We start from the raw sequence: 13,893 nt of genomic DNA, 5'->3' as shown, positions 1-13,893 counted from the left end.
TGCCCTGTTGTAATTGTCCATTAAACAAGGAACAGCTTCACTGTTTAAAAACTGATGTGATTGAGGGGGATTTTATCTATGGCATTTTGTCTTGACTAGACTGCACTCAGGTTGCACTGAGACCACCACCTCGGGTGAGTTTTCTGAAATAGTTTTTGTGGAAGGGAAGGGAGAGGTCTGTGGTTTTGGTACCAACCAGCATCTCAGGATAGTTGGTGTGGGTGGTCTTCAGCTACCTGTGAAAGTTACTTTTTCTTATTCACTACAGAATTAGAATCCATTGCTGAAGCAATGTGGCTGGAATGTTTTACATATTAGTGGAGCCTGGCCATTTTATATTTCTACTAGAGGCCTGGTGCACGACTTCATGCATGGGTGGTGATCAGGGCCATCTTTTTTTTTTTTTTTTTTTTTTTTTTTTTTTTAAATATTTTATTGATTTTTTACAGAGAGGAAGGGAGAGAGAGGGATAGAGTTAGAAACATCAATGAGAGAAACATCGATCAGCTGCCTCTTGCACAACCCTTGGGGATGTGCCTGCAACCAAGGTACATGCCCTTGACCGGAATTGAACCCATGACCTCTCAGTCCGCAGGCAGATGCTCTATCCACTGAGCCAGACCTGGGGGCCAGCTGGCAAGAAGGGGGGACCATGGGAGGTAGGCTGGCTGCAGGTTGGCTATGGGAGCACACTGCATTAAGTATCTGCCCCTGGTGATCAGTCCACATCATAGTAGCCAGTTAACCAATCATCACAGTTGTGTAGACTTTTATATAGAGAGATTATATAGAGAGATTATATCAGGTTTAGGGACAGACTTGACTATGAACACCACTTCAATTTGCCTTCTAGCCATTAGGATACTTTTTTTTTTTTGCCTTTGAAATAACTTAGCACCAAGAGGTTACCCAGCAGACAGCAGAAAAGGTACATCTGGATAAGGTGGGCAAGAGCGGTACTCTAAGAGTCTGATTTCTTGGATGTAAATCTGTATCAAGCACACCTCCTATCTGTACTTTTAATACTTTCTAATGTTCCAGCAATTATGTCCCCTCAGACCGAGGTACTTCATAGTATGGGGACGAGAAGTGGTCCCTGTTCACTACAGCGACCTTCATTTGATAATTCTGGCCCAGGAGGTCGGCCAAGTATTTTAGGAGCTAACACTTTATCCTTGAACTTCTCAGAGCTAATCCACATTAGAGGAGATGTCACAACAGTAACAAACCGGGCTTTCTGAAATTATTACTGCTCTGCTGGTTGCCATGCTGTCACCTGGAAACTAGTAGAGAGTGGCTTCACTTTTATAGTTGTGGATGTGCTAATATACACTTTTCCCTCACACACATTTGTAACCTCAATCGCAGACTGGCACGCCTGACTGGAAACATGTTTTAGTCACACCTTTTGTTTTTAACCTTGAGTCAATATAAACGTGTTCAAAAGTTATCAAAAGACGTACATACTTTACTGCAGATTGAATGGTATTATGTGTGTATCAACCAAACCAATCGTACTCGTGGAAGAAACTAAGCCAGACTTAGTGCAGTGAGAGAGGTCTGGCTTTTAAGAATGCAAGTTTCAGACCTCTTCATGTGTTGAGAGGGAGACGTTCCTGTAGAAACACTAGACGTGATTGCTGACACCGGGTCAGTAGAAACCATTGAAGTTTATTGGCGGTCACAATGCTTACACTGTATGCAGCAAACACCCTTACAAGTCTATCCGCAACCTGATCACGCAAGAAAGGATTCACCAAACAGTCGCCAGAGGAGAAGGAAGAAAAAATTAATACGTTTGTTTCTGGGGGTAGAGGAGAGAAATAAAAATAACACCTAATTGATGAGTGTCCCATGGGCAAGAGCTGAACTAGAGATGTGTACAACTAGCAGCAACAATTGTGGAAAAAGTACAAGGCAAATAGCTTTCTCCATTCATTTTCCTCTGTAGGTTAAATTCTTTTTAAATATTCAAAACTTTTATTATGGTTTTCATTTTATAAAAATGTATATTTTTAAGGGGGTGGGAGAATGTTAAATACTTCATGCTAGGCAGACCTTGTTATTAAGAACCCCTCCACTTGGTTACTCCCTCCAGTTCATACATTCACGAGTGCAGGGTACACATATAAATATCCACACGCACACACCCACACACACTGCCGCAAGGGCTGGGGAAGACTGGAAGTTGTTGGCCACACGCAGCTGGGTCTCTGGTGGACTCCTCCACATCGCTCCGCAGGAGAGCAACTGGCTCAATCTCTCTCTGGTCTCCACCTGGACAGGGACCAGGAACCCTAATCATAGACTCACATCCGACTTTTAGAAGCAAGAGGCATCTGTCTGAGGATGAGGGTAAGCAAAGTGGGAAACAGGATGAAGCTCAGAACACCGAACACTTTTAGCTGGAGTGGTAGCACAGCGGGAGACCGACGGGGACCTGGGCAGCAGCTGTGGTTGGGGGGAGGGTGGTGCTCCGCATGGCTTAGAGTTCCTAATAACAAGGGTGACACAGTAACAGGAAGTGATAATTGGGGGGGGGGGGGGGGGGGGGCAAGGAAAGGGCAATAAGAAAAAATATACATTTGGAATTTTTACCTTTTTTTGCCTCTCTACACTGTCACTAAATATATCTCTGCATGTCCACACATCCTCTTCAGTAAAGCTTCAGGCCACCAGAATACACATTTTTCCTCACTCGCATACACAACCCCTCACATCAGCATTGGTGCACTAGACTCTGTAAAAATTTTTCAGTCACACTTTTTTTTAAACTTGAGTCAATATAAACCTTGTTCAAAATGTTATGAAAAAATGTACATGTTTTTACAAGGCAGGTTGTGGCAGGACACTGGGGGTTCCTCGCCTTTGGGTGGCCCCAGGAGGGGGCTGGAGTCTCACATATCTGTGTCTATCTCCTCCCACCACCCTTCCCACCCCGTCCCCAAGAACCAGCAGCGCCCTGCCCCCTAGTGAGTGCACTCACACCCCATTCCCTGGGGAACAGCGAGCTGACCTTTGCCATTTTCCCACACCCTTGGAGGAGGGAGCAGGGATCAGCCAGGCCCTCTCCCTTGTAATTGTTTGCCCCTCGGGGCCAGACCAAAAGGACGCTGCTCTGTGTAGGTAGAGTCCGAGGAGGTGTCAGCTCATCATGTCATTGCTGTTCACGCCGTAAGTGGAATTCTTCATCGAGTCGTTCACTTCCCGACGGAATGCGGACAGGTTCTGGGTGAACCTACGACAGGGTGCACAGAGGTTGGGGGAGTGAGGTGAAAGGGAAAGGTCTTGGCCTCACGGTTTCTGGCAGACAAGTGGCTGCTCAGAGGCAGAGCTATGAACTGATGGGTTGTGTTTCTAAGGTCAGTAAATATCAGACTTAAGACTCAGGGAAAGGTAGTTAGTTTGTGCCCCTTCTACTGGCACCTTCAGGGCAGGTCTACAGATCTGCTCCTTACACGGGGCTGAGGGCCACCGTGGGTTCAGGGCAGCACAATCAGGCAAGAAGCAACCTTCACAAAGGATGAGGAGGAAGCCATTTCATTTCTTTCTTTTTTTTTTTTTTTTTTTTAACAGAGAGGAGGAGAGAGGGATAGACAGCTAGTAACGTCGATGAGAGAGAAACATCGACCAGCTGCCTCTTGCACACCCCCTACCGGGGATGTGCCCGCAACCAATGTACATGCCCTTGACCGGAATCGAACCTGGGACCTTTCAGTCCGCAGACCGACGCTCTTCCACTGAGCCAAACCGGTTTCGGCCCATTTCATTTCTTAATGCCTAAGAGACCAATGGCATCGAGCTATGCTGTCCATATGATAGGCACTAGCTACATGTGCCCGCTGAACACCTGAATTATGCCCAGTGCCACTGAGGAACCGATTCAAATGAAATGAAATGAAAATACTGTATTTTAAGTTAAAGTAAAATAAACTTTATAGTTTAATTTAGAAAAATCTCAATTCAATATTGGGAGAATTTCTACATGCGCTTGGAACAACTTCAGTATGGGGAATCTACACTGTCACCTGTAAATCTTATGAAATATAAATCTAAATCATATTTCTGATGAAACTTTAGCATCTGAATTGAGATGCCATGGTAAGTATAAAATACACCTTGACAACGTTTTTGATAAACTGGGTTAACTAAAGTACATTAAAATAAATTTTGTATTTTACTTTTTTTAATGTGGCTACTAGAAAATTTAAAATTACTTATGCGGGTCCAGCCAGTGTAGCTCAGTTGGCTGAGCATTGACCCATGCATGCCCTGAGAAGTCATCGGTTCTATTCCTGGTTAGGGCACGTGCCCTGGTTGTCTGCTCTTTGTGGGCTCAATGCCAATAGGGGGACTGCAGGAGGCAGCCGATCCATACTTCTCTCTGATTTATGTTTCTCCCTTTCCCTTCCTCTCTCTCTAAAATCAATACAAACATACAACCCAAAAAACTGCGCATGTGCCTTGCTTTCCCATTGGACAGCACTGCCTAAATGGCCTCTAAAGACGAGGGATTTGAAACAAGTCGGCAGGATTTCTTGGCAGGGCCCTCCGCACTCAACTCACCTGTCTCTGTTTTTCGTTAGAAGATTCCGCTCTATGCCTTCCATCAGGTTTTCAAAACACAGATGCATAGCCTGCTGCTTCTCTGGGGGCTGGCTGTTCACGATGCTGCTCCTCAGGTCAGAGAAATACTGGGGGAGGAGTGAGACAGGCAGGGTGAGGAGAGAAGACGGAAGAGCAGATCAGCCCTCCATCATCTGCAGGGTCGAAGGATGGAATATCTACTAAAACTGGATAACTTTTTTTTTTTTTTTTTTTAATTTCAAGCATGCTCTTGCAGGATAATATATCTTTATCTCACTTAATCACCTGTTCCTTAATGGGACTCTCGACTTATGCTTGTTCGTGGAAGAGCTGGTACTCTGACCTCCAAGAAAGTTCTCCCCTTGTAACACTTGCTCATTTTTACTTTTGTCTGACCTGCCCATGTGCGGGTGATGATGTGTTGTTCAAAGCACGGGTTTCTCCTTGTGGCATGTTTCTGTGCTGCTCCCAGTGTCCTGAGAGCGTGGCCCTCCCCGCCCCTGGCATCAGGGAGGGGCTCGCTTACCTTTTCATTAAGCAGTATCAAGCCAAGTAGGGGTCGGGACATAGACCACTGGTTCCTGCAGTCTTCAAAGATGATGATGTTCAGCACCGTTGACAACATCTGAAAATGGAGAAACGGAGGCAGTGACCCAAACTCGCTCCCCAAACTAATCAGATCCCAAACAGAGGAGTTTATTAGGGTGGATGCCCTTTCTGTCTAGGGTAAACCAGACAAATATTTTATGCAACTTCATTTTAATCTTCTATTACAAGGTAAGTTTTTCTTTTAAGACATTTCCTTTCCCGTTCTTTAAAGTGGGTTGCTAATTCATTTTAAAATGAACCTTCCCAGTTCACCCTGACTTGTGAAAAATGGGATCAGTCAAGAAAATGATTATGGTGCAAAATGATTTTGCAGTACAGCTCCTTGCATTTATCTCAGCAGAGAGAGCTTTGTAACATTTTGGGATGTGCATTATTTTACTGCTTCCTTAGAGAACAATGTAGACCAAGACGAGATATGGGAGAACAAACTACAGGTGCAAGCTGCTAACTCATGTGCCATGCACAGCCAAGGGGGGCAAGGCACTGTCCTGGGACAGGCCCACAGCACAGGGTTGCTATGACACTGGAACTTCTATATCCAATGACTAGTTCGCACACTCAGAACCTATCGCAATTCTATGGCAAAACTTCACCCGGGCAGCAGCAGTCTGGGGAGCTATCAGGCTCATTGTCTTGCTTGGCCTCCCCTGTCTTGAAGACAGGTTCTTCCTCTGGGGGACACCTCGTGCTGCCCGCGAACCCTCCTGTCCTTACCTGCTGGATCATCTCTGGATGCTGCTGCATGATGTGCAGAAAGCGGTCACTCTCCTGGTTCAGGGGTGCTGTCCTCTTCTTGTTGCTACGCGACAGCTGCTTGAAGAGGTACGTCACAATGTGGTCCAGGCAGGAGCAGCAGCCTGTGCACACCATGGTGTCTAGAAGGAAGAGGGGCCAGGGTAGGACAGAGCAGGGACATTGAGCTGCTGATGGGGGCTTGGACAAGCACGACTGCCCTTAGTTGAGACCCCAGGGGTACCCAGTCAGACTGGAAGCCGTGACCAGTTCAGCCAAGGCCATGGTTGGGATGCTTTTTGTTAACCTCTTACCCTTAACATAGGTCAAATTCTAAGTTTGAAAGTGAGTGTGTGATAATACATAAATATTATTGAAATTATTGGCTCAATGTAGTATGGATGCATGTCTTCTGCTTCATAAAAAACAAATGGTTGACATGTAGCAAGTACTTCTATTGTGCTAAGGACACTATAGGTATTCTCTCTAATCCAGGCGTCTTCAAACTACGGCCCGCGGGCCACATGCGGCCCGCAGGCCACATGCGGCCCGCAGAGGAGTCTGATCCGGCCCGCCAGGTTTTTTGGGCAGTGAGCGCAGCCGAGGTGTTACAGTAGGAATTAGTAGTTCATATAGTCCGGCCCTCCAGCTCTCTGAGGGACCGTGATCTGGCCCCCACTTTAAAAAGTTTGAGGACCCCTGCGTAATCTGTCCTCTCAAGAACCCAGGAGATAGGCATTCTACTTTACAAATGAGTAATCGAGGTTTGGAGATCACACTGTTAGTGATTAGAAGCCAAGAAGCCGGGGCTGTGAGCTCACACCAGGAGGGACCAGGGGGTGGAGTTAAACCCAGCATAGTGCAGCCTATCAGCACCTGCGGTCTGCTAGTGGGCTGCAGACTCCGCTGTGGTTTCACAAAGATGACACTGCAGCACAGCCTGTGGACCGAGCGCTGGCCTGGCGAGGATGAACTCTTACAAGAGTAAACCATGCTGTTTCTGTCTAAGCAGAGGCCCCTCCATTCTTAAGAAGCTATAGGAAAGCCTTCCAAAGCAGGTGTGCTGCCCTGGCTGACTGCCCTAGATATGGCTGTGCCCCTGACTGACAACCAAAAAGTCAGTCTATGCATCAGCAATGTATCAGGATTACTGTGCAGTTGATATAATCTTCCATTTGCTTTGCTCAACCTAATAATCCAAGGCCCTGATATGGCTGAAGGCCTCTTGTGAGCCCCAAATGTACGCCCGCCTGTCTCTCTGCAGCTTCATGCCTTTTCATTCTCTCCTGCATGGGTGTACAGACATCTGGACTTCTGGCTCTTTCTTGCCTCTGCGTGCTGGCACTTGTGGTCCCTGCTGCGAGGAGGCCTCCCCTCTCACCTGGTAACACCTGTTCCGCTTTCAGGTTTATGCTTTGATACCAGTTCTTTCGTCAGCTTTCCTTGACCCCACTCCTGAACCCAGGAGTTTAGAGGTGCCTTCCTGAGAGCTCCCATAGCGCTTCTACTTCCCACTACTGTCCTGGGCAAGGGAACAGGTGTTGTGACTGTTTCATCCTCAGATAAAAAGCTCCTAAGGTGCAGGGACCACGTGTTATTAGTCACTGTATCCACAGTGCCTGCCAGGCGCTGGTCCTTAGGAGGGCATCAGCAAGTATTTGCTGGATGAGTATGTACCCAGGTGTCATGTACTCTGTTGATAGGCCAACTCCTAAAAGAGTGATCCTTTGGATATTGGGGCAAGATCCCCTTTCTGTTAAGTGGTAGAAACAAGACTACCACTCCAGGTGCTTACCAAGTGCAGTAAGTCCTTCAGAAATGGAGGAGAGAATGTACATGATGACGTGAGGTTCCAGGCTTGCAATGAAGTTCATGTGGTCCTGCGTCAGGACTTCCAGTAGTGAGTAGTAGGACTGGCTGAGCTTGGGGTAATCCTGTGGGAGAACAGGACACAAAAATCAGCCCAGGTGCTGAGCATAGCTCGTGGGGAGCAAGAGCCTAAATAAAAGAGCCCAGTCCCTTCAGGTGGGAATACAAAAGTTAGAACTGGCTTAGAGTTCTGCAGAGAATGGTTCAAGCAGTCTGAGGCCAAGAGAAGACTGCCCTGAGGGATCGGGCCTGCCCAGGCAGCTGAAGGCTTACCAGGAGATCACTGTGGGGAATGGAGAGGAGCAGCTTGATGAAGGTCTGGAGAGCGTTGTCCAGAGCATCGTCTCCATAGAGACGAAAGACTCCAAAGTTGACGTAACTCCCGCTGAGAGCAGCCTTCAGCATGGAGAAGCAGATGGAGATGCCCTTGAGCTTCAGTGCATAGACCTGGTCCTTTGGGACTTCTCCTAGTGTCAGGATGCGATTGCCTGAGTAGACATGTGATAGGTACTTATTTAACCGCGTTACAATTGGCAGTTTATATACCAACTCAGTCCTCCCGCTCCGAAGGCCCCGGTGCCAGCTGGCACTGTAATATACACACTAAGCGACACAGCACACAAGGCGGTGCTGTCCCGGTTACGGCCGGAGCTGGCCTGAGACCCACATGCAGCAAGCGGGATGGAGCTGAAGTCATGCGGGCTGGGCTCCTCTAAAGCACGTACCATACATCGTGATCATCTTGCTGGTTTCTCTGAAGAGTAAGATGCCATTGGGGGAAGAGACATCAAACTGGAGCCGCTGCGATCTGGGCGAGAACACAAAGGACAAAGTCAGAGGTATGCTGCCGAAGGCTGGGTCCCCAGGCTCTAATCCGAGGACCTGGGTGATTCTTTTTGTACTAAGATATGCAGATGCCCTATCCTTATGTAAAGTAACCAATTTGATCAGATATTTAACCAGTGAGAAAGCTTTTATCTTGAAGACCAACATGTTAGATTCAAGTTCTGCTGCTCAAATAAAAAACATTTTAAGGAAACAAAAACATGAGGCAGCAGATAAAATTACTCTCTCAAAATTGTTTTGTTTGATGAAAGCAGAGCTTCTACCACCATCACTTCTTGGCTTTAGTGCCTTGTTTCTTTCATAGGCATTTCCACTGTCTGAAGTGACTGTCCATACTTGTTTTATTGTCTGTCTCCCCCCAGAATTAACCTACATTTACCTTTATAGCTTCGGTGGAACTATAAAGGTAGATGTAGGGAGGGCACACGCATCGTTATACTTTTTAAGAAGACAAATGCAAAGGGACTGGGACTGCTCTTACATAAATCAGGCAAAAAGGCAAACATTTCAAAACAACCAGAGCTTTGCGTTCCCGACTGTTCTCTAGACCAGAGCAACTCTTCCTTGGTTTGCCCTCCCTTTCAGTGAGTTTCACTGACTCTAATTATAAAGTCTCACCCCCAGGAGTCCTTCTTAATCCTCTCCTCCCCTCCCACACCAACCCCATCAAGATCTCGCTCTACAAGATGCCCTGAATCCTTCCACTTCTATGGCCCTCTACTGAGTCCATTCTTCATGCAGTAGTTAGAATGTACCTTTAAGTAATGTAAATGAGGTCACTTTAATTCCCTGCTCACAATACTTCAGCAGCTTCCCACTGTCATGAGAACACATGCCCACTCTTCACTACTGCGGGGCCAGGTCCTGTTAGATCAGCTTCTGCCCCTTGCTTGACTCTGCCTACCAGGGCTTCCCCATTCACTTGCTCACTGCAGTGGCATTTTTCTGTCCAAGGCCCAGCAAGCTCCCCCTTCTCAAGACTTCTGCAGTTGTTTTCTGCTCTTGCCCTCTCTCTGCAGGGCACCCAGAATTTTTCTTGTCATTCAGAACCCAACTGAAACATCACCTTCTCTTACCCCCTTCTCCTTCAATCCTTTCTTTTGTACCTTATTTTTTCCCTAGACTTTCCACTGTTTGAAATGACTGTCCATGCTTGTTTTACTGTCTGTCTCTCCCCAGAATGTAACACTAAGGTTTGGCTGGCACAATAGCTTAGGAAATTGCCTGGCAAAGAGTAGAAAGTGAATAATTCTTAACTATAAGCTGCATGGGAGGCAACATCCTCTATGAATATTACAGACTCCCTCACCAGGGTAGTTTTAAAAATTATTCTCTCAGGGGTGCCACAAGAGGCAGATACACAGGTCTGAAATTTTAGTTGAGTCAAAGTGCTGGGTCTTTCTTTCTTTCTTTCTTTCTTTTTTTTTTTTTTAATGTTTTATTGATTTTTTACAGAAAGGAAGGGAGAGGAATAGAGAGTTAGAAACATCGATGAGTGAGAAACATCGAACAGCTGCCTGCTGCACACCCCCTACTGGGGATGTGCCTGCAACCAAGGTACATGCTCTTGACCAGAATCGAACCTGGGACTCTTGAGTCCCCAGGCCGACGCTCTATCCACTGAGCCAAACAGGTTAGGGCTGGATTTTTCTTTTTCTCCATCCCTAAATCATTGGGCAAATCTAACTATCTGGTATTTGGGAATTTGTTCTCACTTTCTTTTAAAGTAAATCTTTACTGATCCAGCTATAATCTGCTTAACAAATACCTTTTGTAAGAAAGGGTGTTCTGCCTGACCTATGTGGCTCAGTGGTTGAGTGCTGACCTATGGACTAGGAGGCCAGGATTGATTCCTGGTCAGGGCACATGCCAGAATCATTGATCAGCTCCCTCCTGCCAGGAGAGGGCCGGCAGGAGGTAGCTGGTCAATGGTTCTGTCTCATCACTGATGTTTCTATCTCCCTCTCCCTCTGAAATCAATAAAAATACATACTTAAAAAAAAAAAAGGGTGTTCTAATATGCCCCGTATCACTCTTCACTGTCTCCATGAAAGTTGATGGCATGGCATCATTTCCAAATGTTAACTTGTATGTGTAGGCAGAGAAGTCAGAATCCTGGCTGCCAAATTCACTTCTCATAAGAATGTGTGCAGTGAGATTTTTTTTAAAGTCACTTATTTCCTGCAAGCAGCCATGACTTTGTATGGCTGGGATACCTTTCTTCTAAACAAAGGAAAACATATACCAGTAAACTTTTAGAAGTTTTCAAATTTTGATAGCAGTGATCCTTATCATCTTCCACTAGATCTGCTGAAAACACTAACAAATCCTCTTAGGACTCTCCCGGATAAAAGGGCGGTTGTGCCCTTAAAAAATCTTCCTCCTCCTTACCTGTTATGAACTAATTCAGCCATCAGCTTGAGCACAGGTGTGGTGCAGGCTGGATCATGGTACCACAGCTCAATTGCCCGCTGAAGAATTGGCATGTAGGATGGGTATCTGTAAGTGAAAAGCTAAGGAAGAATTCTGAATTCCGAAATGAATTTAAAATGATTTCTCAGCTCTGGCCAAGCATAGACTGTCAGACTAAAGCTCCTAACTTCCTGTCTCTTGCTGTGCTAATCTTAGTCTTTCTAACCAGCAGGTGCTAACGTGATTGTGTGTCCTTTGACTGGTAACAGGCATCTAATAATACAGCAGGAGGCGGCTGATCAATGATTCTCTCTCATCATTCATGTTTCTGACTCTTTCCTTCTCCTCTCCTTTCTTCTGAAGAGTACAATGCATTTCATGCTATGTATTCTCTAACCACTTGTGGTTCGACAGGGAATCAGCTGTTTCTGTTACAAAACTTTGGAGAAATTCTGTTTTGTCATTTGTTCAAATTATGAAGTCAGTACGGTTAGACTTTATAATTCCTGAAGCTGTCTTTTTTTAGTTGATTGAAATGTCTCTCTTTCCTAAGTGTGGCAAGATTCATGTGCAAAAATTCCACAGTGGGACAGTTCCTCAGCCATTTATATCTGGGACTCCGAGAAAAGCTGGGGAACCACCGATTCATTTCCCGACCTCAGTGACCGAGCAGACTATGTTATGTCATTAAGCCACACTGGAACGGCAGCTATAGACACAGTTATGGCAGGTCTTCTGGGTAACTCTTCACCTCCTTTACCTCCCTACTCCTCCCCTGCCTCCTTCCCCATACCCCATCACTCATTCAAATGTCAGTTAGGACAGCTGTGACATGAGTTAGGATACATCCATTCAAACAGCATCATGAAACTGGTCTTGGCATTGAAGGCAAAAGCTATCCCTCTCAGGTCTCTCACCAGGCCAACCAGAGTTCGCTGTAGAAGAAGGCAAAAATATGTTAAAAGCAATGAAAAAGCAAACCTATAGCCACCTGATGGGGACTTCACGTTATCTGTAATCGACTTCTTCCATCTTTCAAAAAACACTCCTTCCCAGAAATCTTACCTTTTGCGGCAGCATGGATGAACCTGGATATTATGCTAAGTGAAGTAAGCCAGTCAGAGTAAGACATATGATTTCACTCATACATGGAATCTAATGAACAAAAATAAACTGACAACACAGAAACAGTGGCATGGACACATGGAACAGACAGACAGTTGTCAAGAGGGGAGGGGGATTGGATGAAAGAAGGTGAATGGATTACACATAAGGAAAGAGAGGTAGAGGCTAGGTGGAGGTGGTCAAAGGTGGGGGATGGGGATGGAGATCAATTTTCCTTGGGGCGGTAGGGGCACGTTGCAGTGTGCAGATGATGCTTTATTGACTTGTACACTTGAGACCTATATGGTTTTGCAAATCAACGTCACCTCAATAAATTCAAAGAAAGAAAGAAACAAACATTTCTTCCCAAATATTCGGAATCCATCTCTTCCATACTAGAATGATACCCTTCCCCTGGGAAGATTAGGTTTAGAACCTTGTATTATGAAAACGGATGGTCCCAGGTTCATCACAGCAAAAACAGAGGCTGACGGAGTTGTAAGACATTAATGTGATAAATCACGTAAACACGGAAAAAGGAAAAACAGGCAGAAGAGTCCCATATTCTGAAGGTCTGGTACCACATCTACTGACACAACAATGTCAGCAGCGCCTCTGCCCCTCAAATGCAGACCTGCCAGGAGAAGACAGAGGAGGCCCATGGTCCCTGGAAATAAGACTCGTGTGTCAGATCTTGGAGCCAAAAAGCACTACGCTGTACTTTTTCAGAAAGACTGAGGCTCAGGGGTCAAATAACTCGCCTGCAGTCACGTACACGCTGCTACGTGGCAAGAGGGCCAGGATTAGGACTCACAGCACCGAGACTCCAAGCCCAATGCTGCCTTTCTCAATGGAGCCTTTACTGAACAGCAGAAAGACTGATCTTAAAAGCTAATCGGCACCAGCAGGCTCAAGGAGGTAGCACATTTGGGTATCCTGTCTCATTTGTTAAAAATGACTGTACTTCTGCCGACAGCCTGCTTTAAGCAAGCGGTTCTATTCCTAAACTGATAATGTGGGCTCAATGTTCAAGTCTAAGACACGGCCAATCTAAAAGACTTGTTACCTTGGGTGTAACAACAGTTGTAGTTTAAGGCCAGATGGTTCTTTCATGAACTTTACTTGCTTTGTACAGAACTAGTATGATGTGGAAAGGGCTGATGTTTTCTGATATTCCTGTTATATTTGGTGCTAGCAGATTGTCACTCTACATTATTGATATGTCTTACACTAAGTTAGCTTAAAAAAAAATTTTTTTTTTAAATTAATTTCAGAGAGGAAGGGAGAAGGAAAGAGTCAGAAACATGAATGATGAGAGAGAATCATTGATCAGCCGCCTTCTGCATGCACCCTACTGGAGACCGAGCTCTCAACCCAAGCATGTGCCCTTGACCGGAATTGAACCCAGGACCCTTTAGTCCGCTCTATCCACTGAGCCAAACCAGTTGGACTAACTTAGCTTTGAATGGTACCAATCTCAGATCCTAAAACACTGAAGTAAAAAGAAGAGGTGGACCAAGTGGTGTTGCTCTCTGATGTCCCTGCTGACTTGGATATAGAAAATAAAGAGGCTTTCTAAAGATAAAAAAGGAGAATTTTAGAATGTCAGGTAAAACCTGGCATCTAGAATTCAGCCTCAATGTCATTATGACACTACAAAACGTCCTACACCTATTAATAGCACAGTGTCTGCTGGTTTTGGTACAGAGAGCTGTAAGTAAGAGCTGATGTGCA

General features: G+C 45.6%; 1 protein-coding gene across 4 annotated transcripts in view; it reads right to left on the bottom strand.

Moving 5' to 3' along the window:
- Positions 1-1,651: 1,651 nt before the first annotated feature.
- The window catches only part of XPO7 (exportin 7), an 88,212-nt gene continuing 75,970 nt past the window's right edge, over positions 1,652-13,893 (bottom strand). For all 4 annotated transcript variants that reach the window (XM_036450099.2, XM_036450101.2, XM_036450098.2 and 1 more), the window contains exons 20-28: positions 11,902-11,990; positions 11,035-11,142; positions 8,523-8,605; positions 8,071-8,285; positions 7,724-7,862; positions 5,911-6,071; positions 5,114-5,212; positions 4,567-4,694; positions 1,652-3,238 (exon numbers count right to left, since the gene is read on the bottom strand). In XM_036450099.2, the coding sequence (XP_036305992.1) occupies positions 3,145-3,238; positions 4,567-4,694; positions 5,114-5,212; positions 5,911-6,071; positions 7,724-7,862; positions 8,071-8,285; positions 8,523-8,605; positions 11,035-11,142; positions 11,902-11,990 (1,116 nt within the window). In that variant the 3' untranslated portion in view covers positions 1,652-3,144. The remainder of the gene's footprint in view (positions 3,239-4,566; positions 4,695-5,113; positions 5,213-5,910; positions 6,072-7,723; positions 7,863-8,070; positions 8,286-8,522; positions 8,606-11,034; positions 11,143-11,901; positions 11,991-13,893) is intronic.

Source organism: Pipistrellus kuhlii, unplaced genomic scaffold, assembly GCF_014108245.1.
Source record: "Pipistrellus kuhlii isolate mPipKuh1 unplaced genomic scaffold, mPipKuh1.p scaffold_m20_p_21, whole genome shotgun sequence".
Taxonomy (NCBI): Eukaryota; Metazoa; Chordata; class Mammalia; order Chiroptera; family Vespertilionidae; genus Pipistrellus; species Pipistrellus kuhlii.
This window is presented reverse-complemented; position numbering and strand designations above follow the sequence as displayed.